The 14,365-nt window shown below is 32.7% G+C and overlaps 1 protein-coding gene across 20 annotated transcripts in view; it reads left to right on the forward strand.

Annotated features, from left to right (window-relative positions):
* The window catches only part of LOC121376093 (splicing regulatory glutamine/lysine-rich protein 1-like), a 58,933-nt gene that overhangs the window by 41,524 nt on the left and 3,044 nt on the right, over nt 1-14,365 (forward strand). For 8 of the 20 annotated variants that reach the window (XM_041503873.1, XM_041503880.1, XM_041503883.1 and 5 more), the window contains 4 exons: nt 6,054-6,089; nt 8,137-8,172; nt 10,219-10,254; nt 13,761-14,051. In XM_041503873.1, the coding sequence (XP_041359807.1) occupies nt 6,054-6,089; nt 8,137-8,172; nt 10,219-10,254; nt 13,761-14,051 (399 nt within the window). The remainder of the gene's footprint in view (nt 1-6,053; nt 6,090-8,136; nt 8,173-10,218; nt 10,255-13,760; nt 14,052-14,365) is intronic. The other 12 variants (XM_041503884.1, XM_041503890.1, XM_041503888.1 and 9 more) reach the window with 5 other exon arrangements.

The following is a 14,365-nucleotide window of genomic DNA, read 5'->3' on the forward strand; positions in this document are numbered from 1 at the left end:
TGTACTTTATGTTATGTATAATCATGTACGTTATAAAAACGTTTGATACTTGCATACCATATCAATATATAGGACTTCTCCCTGTACTTGTAAATGTGTATCAAAGTGCTGATGGTATTGCTAACGATCTCGACCAATGTTCAAAATACAAAATAGTAACCAAACACTATTGTACATACAGATATATGTTTACTTCAAACTGATCTTCATGTAAAGAAGAAGATGTCATCTTCTAAATTCTTCAAAACAAACAACGCAAACAGCATGTCAACTTTTACTTCCACGTTCACATGTGATGTCAAACTTTGAGCCGCGTTTACTCGGTTTCCGACGTCTGCTAAGTTGTAGGTTTTCGCCTCACATTGGATATTTCAGATGGTTTCCTCCTGCAGTTTTCTTTTTAGATATCGATTCTAAATGTTGAAATACCATGAAATTTAAAATATTATTGTTTACATTTAAAAAAAAATTTGCATTTGAAGTTATTTAATTAATTTATCTCTTTCCCTGATTAATCTACCAACAAATATCACTGATTTTTAGCAAAAAAAATTCAAAACATTTATTTAAGGTATAACATTTCATACAATATATACTGTAAAAGAAAGGTTAATGAATGAAAACAAATTTATTGTTGATCGTAGGAACAATTTGTTTCATCAGTTGGAAGTCATTTCACTTATTTCTGAATCCAAACATGAGCTGCAGTCATCATCTTCAAGACGGCTGGTACTTGGAATAAGTAACAGTACCATTCGACGTCGACACTCAGCTCCACACGAAAGAACATTTTGGGCATTTTATCCAACAACGTTTACAAGACGAAGTTTTCGTGCTCTTTCAACATTCCCAACCAATTTGACATCTTTAAACTGCTTTGTAGCAGATTCACTGTAAGCTTCATCTTTCTGATGCTTTCTCTTTTTGGCTTGGATGACTTGACTGTTGTGCCAGATGATGATTGAAGCAACTCTTCTTGGAATGCTGATCTTGAACTTTTATTGTCTACCCAGTTTGGAGCAGAACTTGTCCGTCATTTGCTGACAGTGACTTTTTCTCCAGTTTTGGAAACCGTGTAAGCTTTTTGGAAGTCCCAAGTCATAATCTTTTGCTGCTAAAATCTGAAGTGTATCTGGAAAAACATATATCTCACAAGGTTCCAATGAATTGTTTGTAGCTTGTTTTAAAAGGAAAAAGATGCCCAGGTAATTTATAACGTCAATGCATCGGTAAAAATAGCACACTCATTGCAAATAAAAACAAATAAAATAAAAAACTCTTGCCGGAAGAATAAAGGTTAAAATTTTAAATTTCACAGTCTTTTCATATATAAAATCGATTTCTAAAACAAAAATTGCAGGGGGAGACCGTGCAAAATATCCAATGTGGCCTGTGACGGCTCATATATGTTTTAAAACTTCGTAAATATCAGATATTATTGCAAGTGAAGTTGTATGTATCTGGTATAAATGATAGTGAAAATAAAATAAAATAAAATAATAAATAAAGTAAGATAAATAAATAAGTAAAAAATAAATACATAAATAAATTGTGGATAGACATTGATTAGTAGTTGTACGACTGTCTTTTTTTAATGAAACGATAAGGGGGAAAATAGAGCTGCGATAAAGGTCTATTTGAGTTGGGGGTTTGTTGGGGGATTTAGGGGGAAGGGGAGACATTTTATTAAATTTTAAATACTGATACATGTGGAGAATTAAACATCACTGGGGTATTTAACTATAATTCTAATTATTAAAAGTAAAAAAACACATTACGCTAAAGTTAATTTTATTGTATGAATCTTTTTTAATTTTGCGTTGTTAAAATACCCTTGACAGGCGGCTCCAGAGACTTCGGTCTAAGTTAATGTTTCACTGCTTTTGGTCTCAAACCATTCCGATGTAAACTTTAGTAGACCGTTTTTCGCAGCCATTTTAACATCTGATACGAAATATGTACATTAGTTGCTAGAGATTCAAGCTCCTACGAAGCTACTCACGACGCTCATGACAACTGTCGATCATGCCCCCCAATTTGTATATAACCTCGATACCGTCCAATTCGGCAAGGGACAGTACTCTTCTCGCACATGCGCAATGGGAATGTGAAAGAGGTCTATTTTATCATTTGGCAAATATTTTTCCTCCTAGTCCACATACATTTTATGTGAAATAATTAAAATATTGCATTACTAATGACTTTCATGTTCTAGATTTTAAACTAATGAAACAGAGGAACAGACCAATTGTAAACTGTAATTCACAATGACACATTAGCAGGGCTCACACATTTAGTATCTGGCTAATTGAATGTTGTTTAAATTAGCCACTTTTTAATAATTTCTAAAGAAATATCCTACATACATGTATCTGAAAATTGACTAAAATTAATTATTTTCCATTGTGACCCCTGATTAGGCATCTACTTCGTCTGTAATGGCATGTGTATTGCAGCAACCATCACCACTTGTAGAGTTCTGTACATTGCGGTTTGTATTCCTTACAGGTCCATCTACTTAAACACTTACTGATACCACAGTTGCATCTGATCAGTTCTATCACAGCCTCTGGTGCAGCTTGCACCTTCAACCACATTTACAAATATATCTTCCTTGATCCAACCATGGGTCTAGATCACTGGGTGTAGCATGGAATCCTAAGCTAGAAAATTTACTTGGAGATATGCTCTTTGGGTATGCTTTTATTAGATATTTGGCAGTGTTTCCACACTTTGATTTGGTGATGGTGTCTTGAACCTCTCAGAATAGCTGCATCAATTATACAAATGACCCTTGGGCTTAGTACCATGGAGTACTGACCTCTTTATACGATTCATCAGTAATTCCAAGCTGGCTAAGAGCTCCAGATATAGCCAGTGGAGCTTTCCCGAATACATTCAATAACATTTGTTTGCATATACCATCAATTTTTCCTGTGGTGTCACATCCAGTTACTACATGCAACCCTGGTAATGTCGATTTTCTTTCTGAACCCAGTTCATCATCAATTAGTTGCATGTTGATCTGGTTGCGACTTATGTCTGTAGCGATAATTAGTGGGATCAGTATGTGTGTGATCTTCTCAGGATAAGAACTAAGTCTGTGTCTGGTGCATAAATTCACTTCTAACAGAAGCATTTCCTGCATGCTTTGATTCACTATTAGATGGTTACATGGGTGTAAGATTTACTTTTTAACACAATAATATTTATGAAAGATGACATCAGATATTTCTACTAGCCAGGCTACAGATTTTCGAAGCTATCCGAGCACTACGATATCGAAAACTAGTGCAGGCCATGATGTGACAATGACACATGATTCCTCATACTCGTGAAGTAATAGAGCCAGGCAATGAGGTGGATTTTTACATCAAAGACAGACTGTTGGGTTTTTATCACCATTAGGATACACAAATAATTATATGCAAATCACAACCAGATCAACATGCAAACATTGTATAATGAACTGTATCCAGAGATAGACTCGGATTACCAGATGTTCATGCTGTAACTGAATATGACACAACAGGACAATTGGTGATGGTGGACATCGATAAAGAGAATTCAGTGTATTCACGAAAGCTCCATATATAAGTAACACCAAAGTCAGGTTGGAATCGGTGATGAACCATACAAAGAGGTCAGTGAAAATGCGCAGATTTCACTGCATGGAACCAAGCACACGGGTCATTTCTACAACTGATGCAGCTATTCTAAGATGAAAAGTTAAAAAAAACCCATCACCAAACCAAAGTGTGGAAACACTGCCACCTACCTCTGGGGTATGAAAACAGCATACCCAAAGAACACATCTCCAGGCACATTTCTGAGCTCAAGATGCCAAACTTGGTATATTTGTGACTGCTGTTAGAGGTGCAAGCTGCACCAGAATCTGTGGTGGAACTGATCAGATGCAATTGTGGTGTCAGTAAGTGTTCAAATAGATGTACTGTAATTTAGATTAAGTGACACAACCTTCAATGTACAGTGTGTTGCAAACGTGAAACTGATGAGGACTGCTGCAATGTGCATACTATTACAGATGAAGCAGATGCCTAGAATATGCCATTATGCATTACAATTTACAGTTGCTATGTTCCTTTATTTCATTAGTTTGTACTGATGAACACAAAAGTCGCATTTGTATGTAGACTATGAGAAAAGGTATTTGCCAAATGATTACATTGGTGGCCATTTTGAATTTCCATATGGCTGCCATTTTGAAGTTTAAGATGTTTGCCATAATTGGATGACTATAAATCTAAAGAATTAGATTCATTGACCACTGAAATATACATTTAGACAACACAATTGTGCTTCTCCATTAAGCATGAATTGAGATATAAGACAAATGTATTAAAATGGCAGCCATATTGAATTTCAAGATTGTTTTCATGATTCAATGACTATATAAATGAAAACGATCCAATGCATGGAATGCAGAAATGTACATGGACAAAAAATTATGCTTCCACGTTAACCGGGAGTTGAGATATTTGAAAAAAATATATTAAAGTGGTAGCCATTTTAAATTTCAAGATGGCTGCCAAGATCAGACAACAGTTTTCCTTTTTACAAAATAATCATCTGAGCTCATAGATGTAAACTGACACCAAAATTATTTTTCTGTAATTAATGGGAGTAAAAATAACATGGAATGATGTCCATTTTGAATTTCAAGATGGTTGCCATGTGAGATGAATTAAATAGACCCAAAAATATGTTTCTATGTTAAATGGGAGTGGAGATATATAAAGAAATTATATGAAAATGACGGCCATTTTGAATTTCAAGATGGCTGACATGATAGTGGTCAGAAAAAAATGTTACCAATGGATTTCTGGTTCAGGTAGGTCATGGGAACATATGACCAAAATTGTATTAACTTGAGCAAAAAAAAATGCAACCTCCAAAAAATGAACATAACTCCCTAGACTATAAGCAGGGTTTCTGCTAGAGGGTAAAATGGGTATGGTGCCATACCCAAAAATTAAACTGTTTGCAGATTTTTTTTTTTTAAGCTAACCTTTTGACAAAATTAATAACTCTTATCATTACAGTGTGATTTACTTAACCCTAACCCTAAACTTAACCCATTTTCTTTCTGACCGAAATAATAAGGAAACCCGCTATAAACTATAAAAATAAATAACAAACAATACGCTTTACAGTGATATATTTATTACTAACAGATATTATTGAATTGATCCAAGCTGTTTTATCTACTAAAATAAAACCGTTCCCAACGTTATCACAATAACTTGAATTACCCTCCCATTTATTATAACACTTATATAGTGATTTCCTTAGAAATTAGGCAAGGCATGGTAGACCAAACACTTTTGGGGAATTTTCACCATTTTTGGGGCACTTGTTTTTCATTAAAAGTACAAATTGTTTTTTAATTAAATTAAACATTAATGTAGTTTATGTGTTTGTTTTAATAAATGAATGGCAAAAGATATAAAAGGCATATTTTATTAATTAATAATACCTTTTTGGCTGTTTTATAAAGGCAATTTTAGAATTAATTACTGAAAAAGGCTTGTTTAATCTCAGGGCAGCATGGCGCTGATTAAGGCAAGATGGTGCTAGACTATTGAGGCATGGCATTTAAAAAGCCTTATGTTAGTTGTCTTATATTTTGTTTGGTTAACTGAAATTTGAATTTGGCTACAGCATTTCTGGGTTGTTTTTTTGACAAATTGCTAAAATATGAGTCCATTTTAAAGCCTGATTATGTGGAAGATGTTTGGAAGAAGTTGGTCGAGAACTTTTGCTTTTAGGCAATGAGGAATTATGTAGTGTTTATTGGTGTGGTTAATGAAGTTTTTATTCACCAGGGCTATTTTGGTGTTTGTCCTAAACTTATTGTTGATTTGTATTAATATAAATATATTGTTACAAAGGATAATATACAGATGTTATAGCAGTGAAATGATAAAAGATGAGTGTAGCGTTGGACTACTGACATAATTTGTTTAACATTATATATTTGGCAATGATTTGAACGATATAGGTAAAGAATTATCAATTTTTGTTTCATTCAGTGAACCAAAGGATGAAACAACTGCTTCAAAGAAAAGGTAAATTTATATGAAATGAGATAATAAAAAAAGAAGGGCTTTACAAGTTGTATGCGACTAGTGCATATGTTACAGCTTGTGAATCATAAATAAATTATCACCTCACATTAGTGCCATGCAGAATCTATGGAACTTGTTTGGGAATTGATTTATACCCCCCTCTCTTCCTGGAGGAATAAAACAATTTCCAAACTCATTCCATAAATTTCATATGACACTCCCAGTCATGCAATAATTTATATAATTTTACTTATAATGTTCTTTTCTATTTAAATATTTTTGTTTTATTTTGCTGTATTTTTTATAATTTGTAATGTAATTCCTAATATCAAATAATTATCCATGTTTTTAGTTGGAGATTGTGATATATATATATTATTTTTTTTACAAGTGAAATTTGTTCTTCAGAAGTTGTCATTTTTTTTACATTATAGCAAAACTGCAAGCACAATTGTTAAACTTCTATTATAGTCACATACCCATACTCCCAGTATCAACTGTATATTTGGTCCAAGATGCCAGTGATAAAAGGGTATACATATTTTTCATTGTGATTCCATTTTAAACAGTGTGAAATGTAAATGTTTTACTAAATTACTGCTTGTCAGACAAATATTGTCAAAGATGTTTCAGTTGAGTTCATTGAGCTTGGTTTGCTTAAACTGTGATCAGTTACTTCCATTCTAGGTCTGTAGTTCTTGTGCCCTAATTTAAAGAATACGTTTTCTGCTACATTTGGTGTATTTTATGTTATATATTCAGTGGCTGGAAATAATATTGTATAATTATTTATCCTATAACTTACCCATGATATTCATGTCATAAACCCACGTGATAATTTAGTGTATTAACCCGGTTAATAATGGTATACAAATTTGCAAGGTCTCTAGGTAATGTGTTGCTGTGGATGGGGTCATTTGCTTACAAGCCAACAAGACCTGTTTACCTGAGCGTAACGTTTTCACTTATTTAGTTAAAATGTGTGACGTCAAATTAATTTATGCTAATCATGATGATGTCTGCGACTTTAGTACTGTGATTTACTAAAAAATTTAATTAAAATGTAATTTTAGAAGTGTTATAGGATAAATAGAATTCGCTACTTGTGTTTTTTAATTTGTAAAATATCAGCCTTGTCTAGTTTATCGGTATTTGTCTCGGCAGAGCCTCGACAAATACTGATTAACATAGACTCGTTGATATTTTCCACATTAAAAAATACTTGTGACGAATCCTCTATTTATTTAATGACATTTTATTTCATTAATATTTACATCAGGAAATGAAACGGTTGAAAATCATAAACATTTTAACCCAGTTGACTGTGGTTGCAGTCAATTCCGTAGTGCCATACCCAGTAATCTCTTTCTGGCAGAAACACTGCTGAGTTGGAGTGACATTCATTCCCACATTACGTCTTTGCAGTTAATACAGACATTATGATGCAGTGACTGAAATTTTATCTACAGTACCAAGTGTTCCTGTATTTTTTTCTCTCTCAGTATAAGCAGGGTTTGAGCTTTATGTACCAAATGTGAATAGAAGTTAAATTTGATTTATTTTTTTCATTACTAAATTGTCTCACAGCTAATTCCAGCAAGCGCAACTCTTTAAAAAGCCTTATGTTAGTTGTCTTATATTTTGTTTGGTTAACTGAAATTTGAATTTGGCTACAGCATTTCTGGGTTGTTTTTTTGACAAATTGCTAAAATATGAGTCCATTTTAAAGCCTGATTATGTGGAAGATGTTTGGAAGAAGTTGGTCGAGAACTTTTGCTTTTAGGCAATGAGGAATTATGTAGTGTTTATTGGTGTGGTTAATGAAGTTTTTATTCACCAGGGCTATTTTGGTGTTTGTCCTAAACTTATTGTTGATTTGTATTAATATAAATATATTGTTACAAAGGATAATATACAGATGTTATAGCAGTGAAATGATAAAAGATGAGTGTAGCGTTGGACTACTGACATAATTTGTTTAACATTATATATTTGGCAATGATTTGAACGATATAGGTAAAGAATTATCAATTTTTGTTTCATTCAGTGAACCAAAGGATGAAACAACTGCTTCAAAGAAAAGGTAAATTTATATGAAATGAGGTAATAAAAAAAGAAGGGCTTTACAAGTTGTATGCGACTAGTGCATATGTTACAGCTTGTGAATCATAAATAAATTATCACCTCACATTAGTGCCATGCAGAATCTATGGAACTTGTTTGGGAATTGATTTATACCCCCCTCTCTTCCTGGAGGAATAAAACAATTTCCAAACTCATTCCATAAATTTCATATGACACTCCCAGTCATGCAATAATTTATATAATTTTACTTATAATGTTCTTTTCTATTTAAATATTTTTGTTTTATTTTGCTGTATTTTTTATAATTTGTAATGTAATTCCTAATATCAAATAATTATCCATGTTTTTAGTTGGAGATTGTGATATATATATATTATTTTTTTTACAAGTGAAATTTGTTCTTCAGAAGTTGTCATTTTTTTTACATTATAGCAAAACTGCAAGCACAATTGTTAAACTTCTATTATAGTCACATACCCATACTCCCAGTATCAACTGTATATTTGGTCCAAGATGCCAGTGATAAAAGGGTATACATATTTTTCATTGTGATTCCATTTTAAACAGTGTGAAATGTAAATGTTTTACTAAATTACTGCTTGTCAGACAAATATTGTCAAAGATGTTTCAGTTGAGTTCATTGAGCTTGGTTTGCTTAAACTGTGATCAGTTACTTCCATTCTAGGTCTGTAGTTCTTGTGCCCTAATTTAAAGAATACGTTTTCTGCTACATTTGGTGTATTTTATGTTATATATTCAGTGGCTGGAAATAATATTGTATAATTATTTATCCTATAACTTACCCATGATATTCATGTCATAAACCCACGTGATAATTTAGTGTATTAACCCGGTTAATAATGGTATACAAATTTGCAAGGTCTCTAGGTAATGTGTTGCTGTGGATGGGGTCATTTGCTTACAAGCCAACAAGACCTGTTTACCTGAGCGTAACGTTTTCACTTATTTAGTTAAAATGTGTGACGTCAAATTAATTTATGCTAATCATGATGATGTCTGCGACTTTAGTACTGTGATTTACTAAAAAAAAAAATTAAAATGTAATTTTAGAAGTGTTATAGGATAAATAGAATTCGCTACTTGTGTTTTTTAATATGTAAAATATCAGCCTTGTCTAGTTTATCGGTATTTGTCTCGGCAGAGCCTCGACAAATACTGATTAACATAGACTCGTTGATATTTTCCACATTAAAAAATACTTGTGACGAATCCTCTATTTATTTAATGACATTTTATTTCATTAATATTTACATCAGGAAATGAAACGGTTGAAAATCATAAACATTTTAACCCAGTTGACTGTGGTTGCAGTCAATTCCGTAGTGCCATACCCAGTAATCTCTTTCTGGCAGAAACACTGCTGAGTTGGAGTGACATTCATTCCCACATTACGTCTTTGCAGTTAATACAGACATTATGATGCAGTGACTGAAATTTTATCTACAGTACCAAGTGTTCCTGTATTTTTTCTCTCTCAGTATAAGCAGGGTTTGAGCTTTATGTACCAAATGTGAATAGAAGTTAAATTTGATTTATTTTTTTCATTACTAAATTGTCTCACAGCTAATTCCAGCAAGCGCAACTCTTTAAAAAGCCTTATGTTAGTTGTCTTATATTTTGTTTGGTTAACTGAAATTTGAATTTGGCTACAGCATTTCTGGGTTGTTTTTTTGACAAATTGCTAAAATATGAGTCCATTTTAAAGCCTGATTATGTGGAAGATGTTTGGAAGAAGTTGGTCGAGAACTTTTGCTTTTAGGCAATGAGGAATTATGTAGTGTTTATTGGTGTGGTTAATGAAGTTTTTATTCACCAGGGTTATTTTGGTGTTTGTCCTAAACTTATTGTTGATTTGTATTAATATAAATATATTGTTACAAAGGATAATATACAGATGTTATAGCAGTGAAATGATAAAAGATGAGTGTAGCGTTGGACTACTGACATAATTTGTTTAACATTATATATTTGGCAATGATTTGAACGATATAGGTAAAGAATTATCAATTTTTGTTTCATTCAGTGAACCAAAGGATGAAACAACTGCTTCAAAGAAAAGGTAAATTTATATGAAATGAGATAAAAAAAAAAAAGAAGGGCTTTACAAGTTGTATGCGACTAGTGCATATGTTACAGCTTGTGAATAATAAATAAATTACCACCCTCACATTAGTGCCATGCAGAATTTATGGAACTTGTTTGGGAATATATATATATATATATATTTTTTTTTTCTTCACAAGTTGAAATTTGTTCTTCATAATTTGTCATTTTTCACATTTTAACAAAACTGGAAGCTCAATTGTTAAACTTCTATTATGGTCACATACCCGTACTTCTTGTCAGTATCAACTGTATATTTGGTGACAAAAAGGGTATACATATTTTTCATTGTGATTCCATTGTAAACAGTGTGAAATCTAAATGTTTTACTAAATTACTGCTTGTCGGACAAATATTGTCAAAGATGTTTCAGTTGAGTGTATTGAGCTTGGCTTGCTTAAACTGTGATCAGTTACTTCCATTCTAGAATAACATTTTAATTAAATTTTTAGTAAATCACAGTACTAAAGTCACCCCCATCGGTAATATGACATCATCACGATTAGCACAAATTAATTTGACGTCACACATTTTAACTAAACTCGTGACGAATCCTCTATTTATTTAATGACATTTTATTTCATTAATATATACATCTGGAAATGAAACGGTTGAAAATCATAAACATTTTAATTATTTTGTCAAAATTTGAAGAAAAAGAATAAATTAAATTTTTCCAAAAAAATCTCAACTGCTTGTTACATTTGTTTTATGCATATGGAAATGCCCATTGAGTGAAATATCCAGGACAGTAGGTTAGTTGTTAGTTGTTAGTGGTTAGTGAGAGAGAAGTCTGTGTAGTGGTCTTACTGAGTTGTTCAACTTGCGCTGGGTGGGAGTCGGTACTGGAATGCGAACCCTGTACCTACCAGCCTTAAGTCTGAAGGCTTAGCTAATCAGTAATTTTAACCTATGTATCTTCTCTTGCAGAGAGCAATGACATTATAACTAAATACATGTATAACTTTGTGGTCAACAGAACATGGATATTCTTTTGTCAAGTTGTTCAGTGACAATTTTATTATAATTTTTTTGGTTTAATTTATTATATTACATTATAGTAGTTTGCATTGTACGAATTTCAGCATACTATAAGTACAGGGTTCTTGTTTTTAAGCCTCAAAACAGGACCAGACCTACATATAATCTAAAATAACAAGGGGCTGACATAGAAAAACATTTGGCATAATAATATAGCGTCTTTTTCCATCTAGACAGACAAGGGTACTAGATAAGACCATGTGAAGCGGAAAATCAGAAAATATAATTATAGTAGTCAGAAATTGAGCAAATAAATTCATGTCGACATCAGAAAGTAATTGTCTGTAACTGGCTGAAAATTAAAACCCTGTATTTAGGTTACTTGTCTGCTTTCTATGCTTAAAAGTGTCTGTGGCACAGTACAAGAATTAATTTGTTGTGAAATTAAATTATCGTTAAATTTGTCTTTAGAAAACATGAATATTGTAGTATTGCTTTTTCATATTGTAAATATTTGCTGTGTCTATTTTTGACATTTGCTTTGGATGAAAACTATTTGGGGGCATTAACATATAATGTTTTATATTTCCAATCTTTCCCACATTTTTAATTTCTAAGGTTTGTATAAGTGAAGAATATTTAATAAGAATATGAGTCATGTGGTTATAGACCATTGATATTTACTTGCTACTCATTCACTAGCTCCAGTTTGGCAGTGGGCATTACCTATTGGTTGGGTTTTTTGGTCAATGGAATTTGTTAGATACATGATTGAATTTTATTGCATGATGACTTTTGATATTACTACACATCTTTGAATAATATATAAGATTTAGAAAGAGAGATTTTATAATCCACCCTGATACCCCCCCCAAAAAAAAACAACAACAACAACAACAAAAAAAACAAAAAAAAAAAAAAAAACAAACAAACAACTTAAAATTACATGTGTAAAATTTGTGTGTTTTGCACTTCCTGTAAGAAAAATTTTGTAAACCATCTTGTAGTCTGGAAATAATTTCATAATGGGAAAGGAAACTTAATATTTATTAAACAATATTCCAATTCATTTGATATTCGCAGAACAGTGGTTATTGGATGCAAGTACAACAGGAAACAAACATACATGACCATATCAACTGCAAGGGTTACCGGATACTGCCTAATAGTAGTTATTTTGTCATTAATTTCTCGTAAGATTGGGATTTAGCTCAGTGGAATGCCATCTTGAAGTGTAATGGGGCATGGCAGGCAAAATACATGTATTGCATCAAAGGACCCATTTACCAAGGTTATGGTGCCTGTATGTCCTTATAAAAGAACTCTTACTACTCAACCAAATATCACAATTACCTTTTGTTTTGACAATGCACAAGTTCGTTTTATGAATTCCTTTTAATATATACTCTGTTGGGGGTTGGGGTAGCATGTGATATTTTATGTAGTACTAATGATTGCACTATTTTTTTCATAAATACTAATTGCTTTGGGGTTAATTTTGTTTATAATGATAATGTATGTGGAGATGCATCTGTTGTAATTTAAAAGTTGTCTACTTCTGAACTACATGTATGTGACATAATGGATTGATGACATGATTTGAAAATATTGTGTTATGGAAAGACTATCACATTAAGCTCTTCACCCTCAAGAATGTTTTTCTATTTGTTCTCTATTGGGCTGATAAAGAATATAACAATATTACCTTACCTCTCCTCAACCCATTGAAAAACACATTGTCCATTATGACCAAATTATTTAACCGCATGTTTGGTGGCCGATATCTATGGACATTGACAGTATACTAATTACTATAATTCCTGGCACAATATATGTTATAGTCCTTCAGGAAAAGGTTTTGAAAATAAATAAAACATCCAACAAAATATTTTAAATGTTATGTTATAAACCAAAGTTGAGGATGGGTTGATGCTGCCATTTTTTTTTTCTGTCACCATTTTAAGAAATGTTTTGAATGAATTTTTCTATAAAGAAATATTTGTACATGTTTCAACAATATTTTATTTTGCTTTTGACTCATGTTATTTAATTGAAAAACATTCCTTATGTGAAGGACTATAGTGTTACCTCAACCACCTACAATTGCTGCATTGGTGATCTGTTTTATGTTTTTTAATAAATGATTTATTGGAAACTTAAGATTCATGTACCAACCATTAAATTCAATTGTTTCTTTACAGAAAATGAACCCACATATTAAATGTATCCAATTATACCATCTGTTGTTATTATTGTAACGTTAAATTGTCTTCCAGTGGTATTGTGTTTTGTGTTTTATGAACAGTTAAGCTAACAAAAACATTCTGCCCTTTATTAATCATAAATTTGTTTCTTAATTGCAGAAATAAAAAGAAAACAAAACAAAAAACCCAACATACATCATGTCTGTAGGATTATCATTTTGTGGTTATTTCAGCTTTTTAATGGGACTGTTTTTTTTCTCTTTGATACCATCAACAGGTCATCCAAAAGTCGGAGTGCCAGTCCCAGCCCAAGGAAGCTGAGCCCTGTGAGACGTTCCCGCACCCCACTCCGCTCTCCGCGACGCGCAAGTCCTTACCGGAGTCCTCGACGCAGCCCGCGACGCAGCCCAAGACGAAGCCGTGCTCGCAGTCCCAGGAGAAGTCCTCGGAGGAGTCCCCGTAAAGTCTCAGTTAGTCCACGACGCAGGTCCATCAGTCCTCGGCGCAGGTCTATCAGTCCTCGACGCAGGCCCTCCGTCAGTCCAAAAAGAAAGTCCAGATCGCCAGTGTAAGTTTTTACCCCAAGTCATACTTGTGAACTGATAGTACAAATGCCAAAATACATAAAATTAGTTTTACCAAGACTGTATATTGTTATAAATAGCATAATATTTCAATTGTTTTATAAAATAACGGGAACACAGATATCCAGACACCCAGGCTAAAGAACTAAAAAAAAAATATTTGTACATCAAAATAGAACTATTTCCCCACCATAAATTAATCCAGTTTCTTTGTGTTCTTTTTAATGTGTCTCCCAAAGATGCCATACAGGCCATAAGTGCCCCATCTATAGTCCGTCCCATCATCCTACAAACATGT

This window comes from Gigantopelta aegis, chromosome 6, assembly GCF_016097555.1.
Source record: "Gigantopelta aegis isolate Gae_Host chromosome 6, Gae_host_genome, whole genome shotgun sequence".
NCBI classification, from domain to species: Eukaryota; Metazoa; Mollusca; class Gastropoda; order Neomphalida; family Peltospiridae; genus Gigantopelta; species Gigantopelta aegis.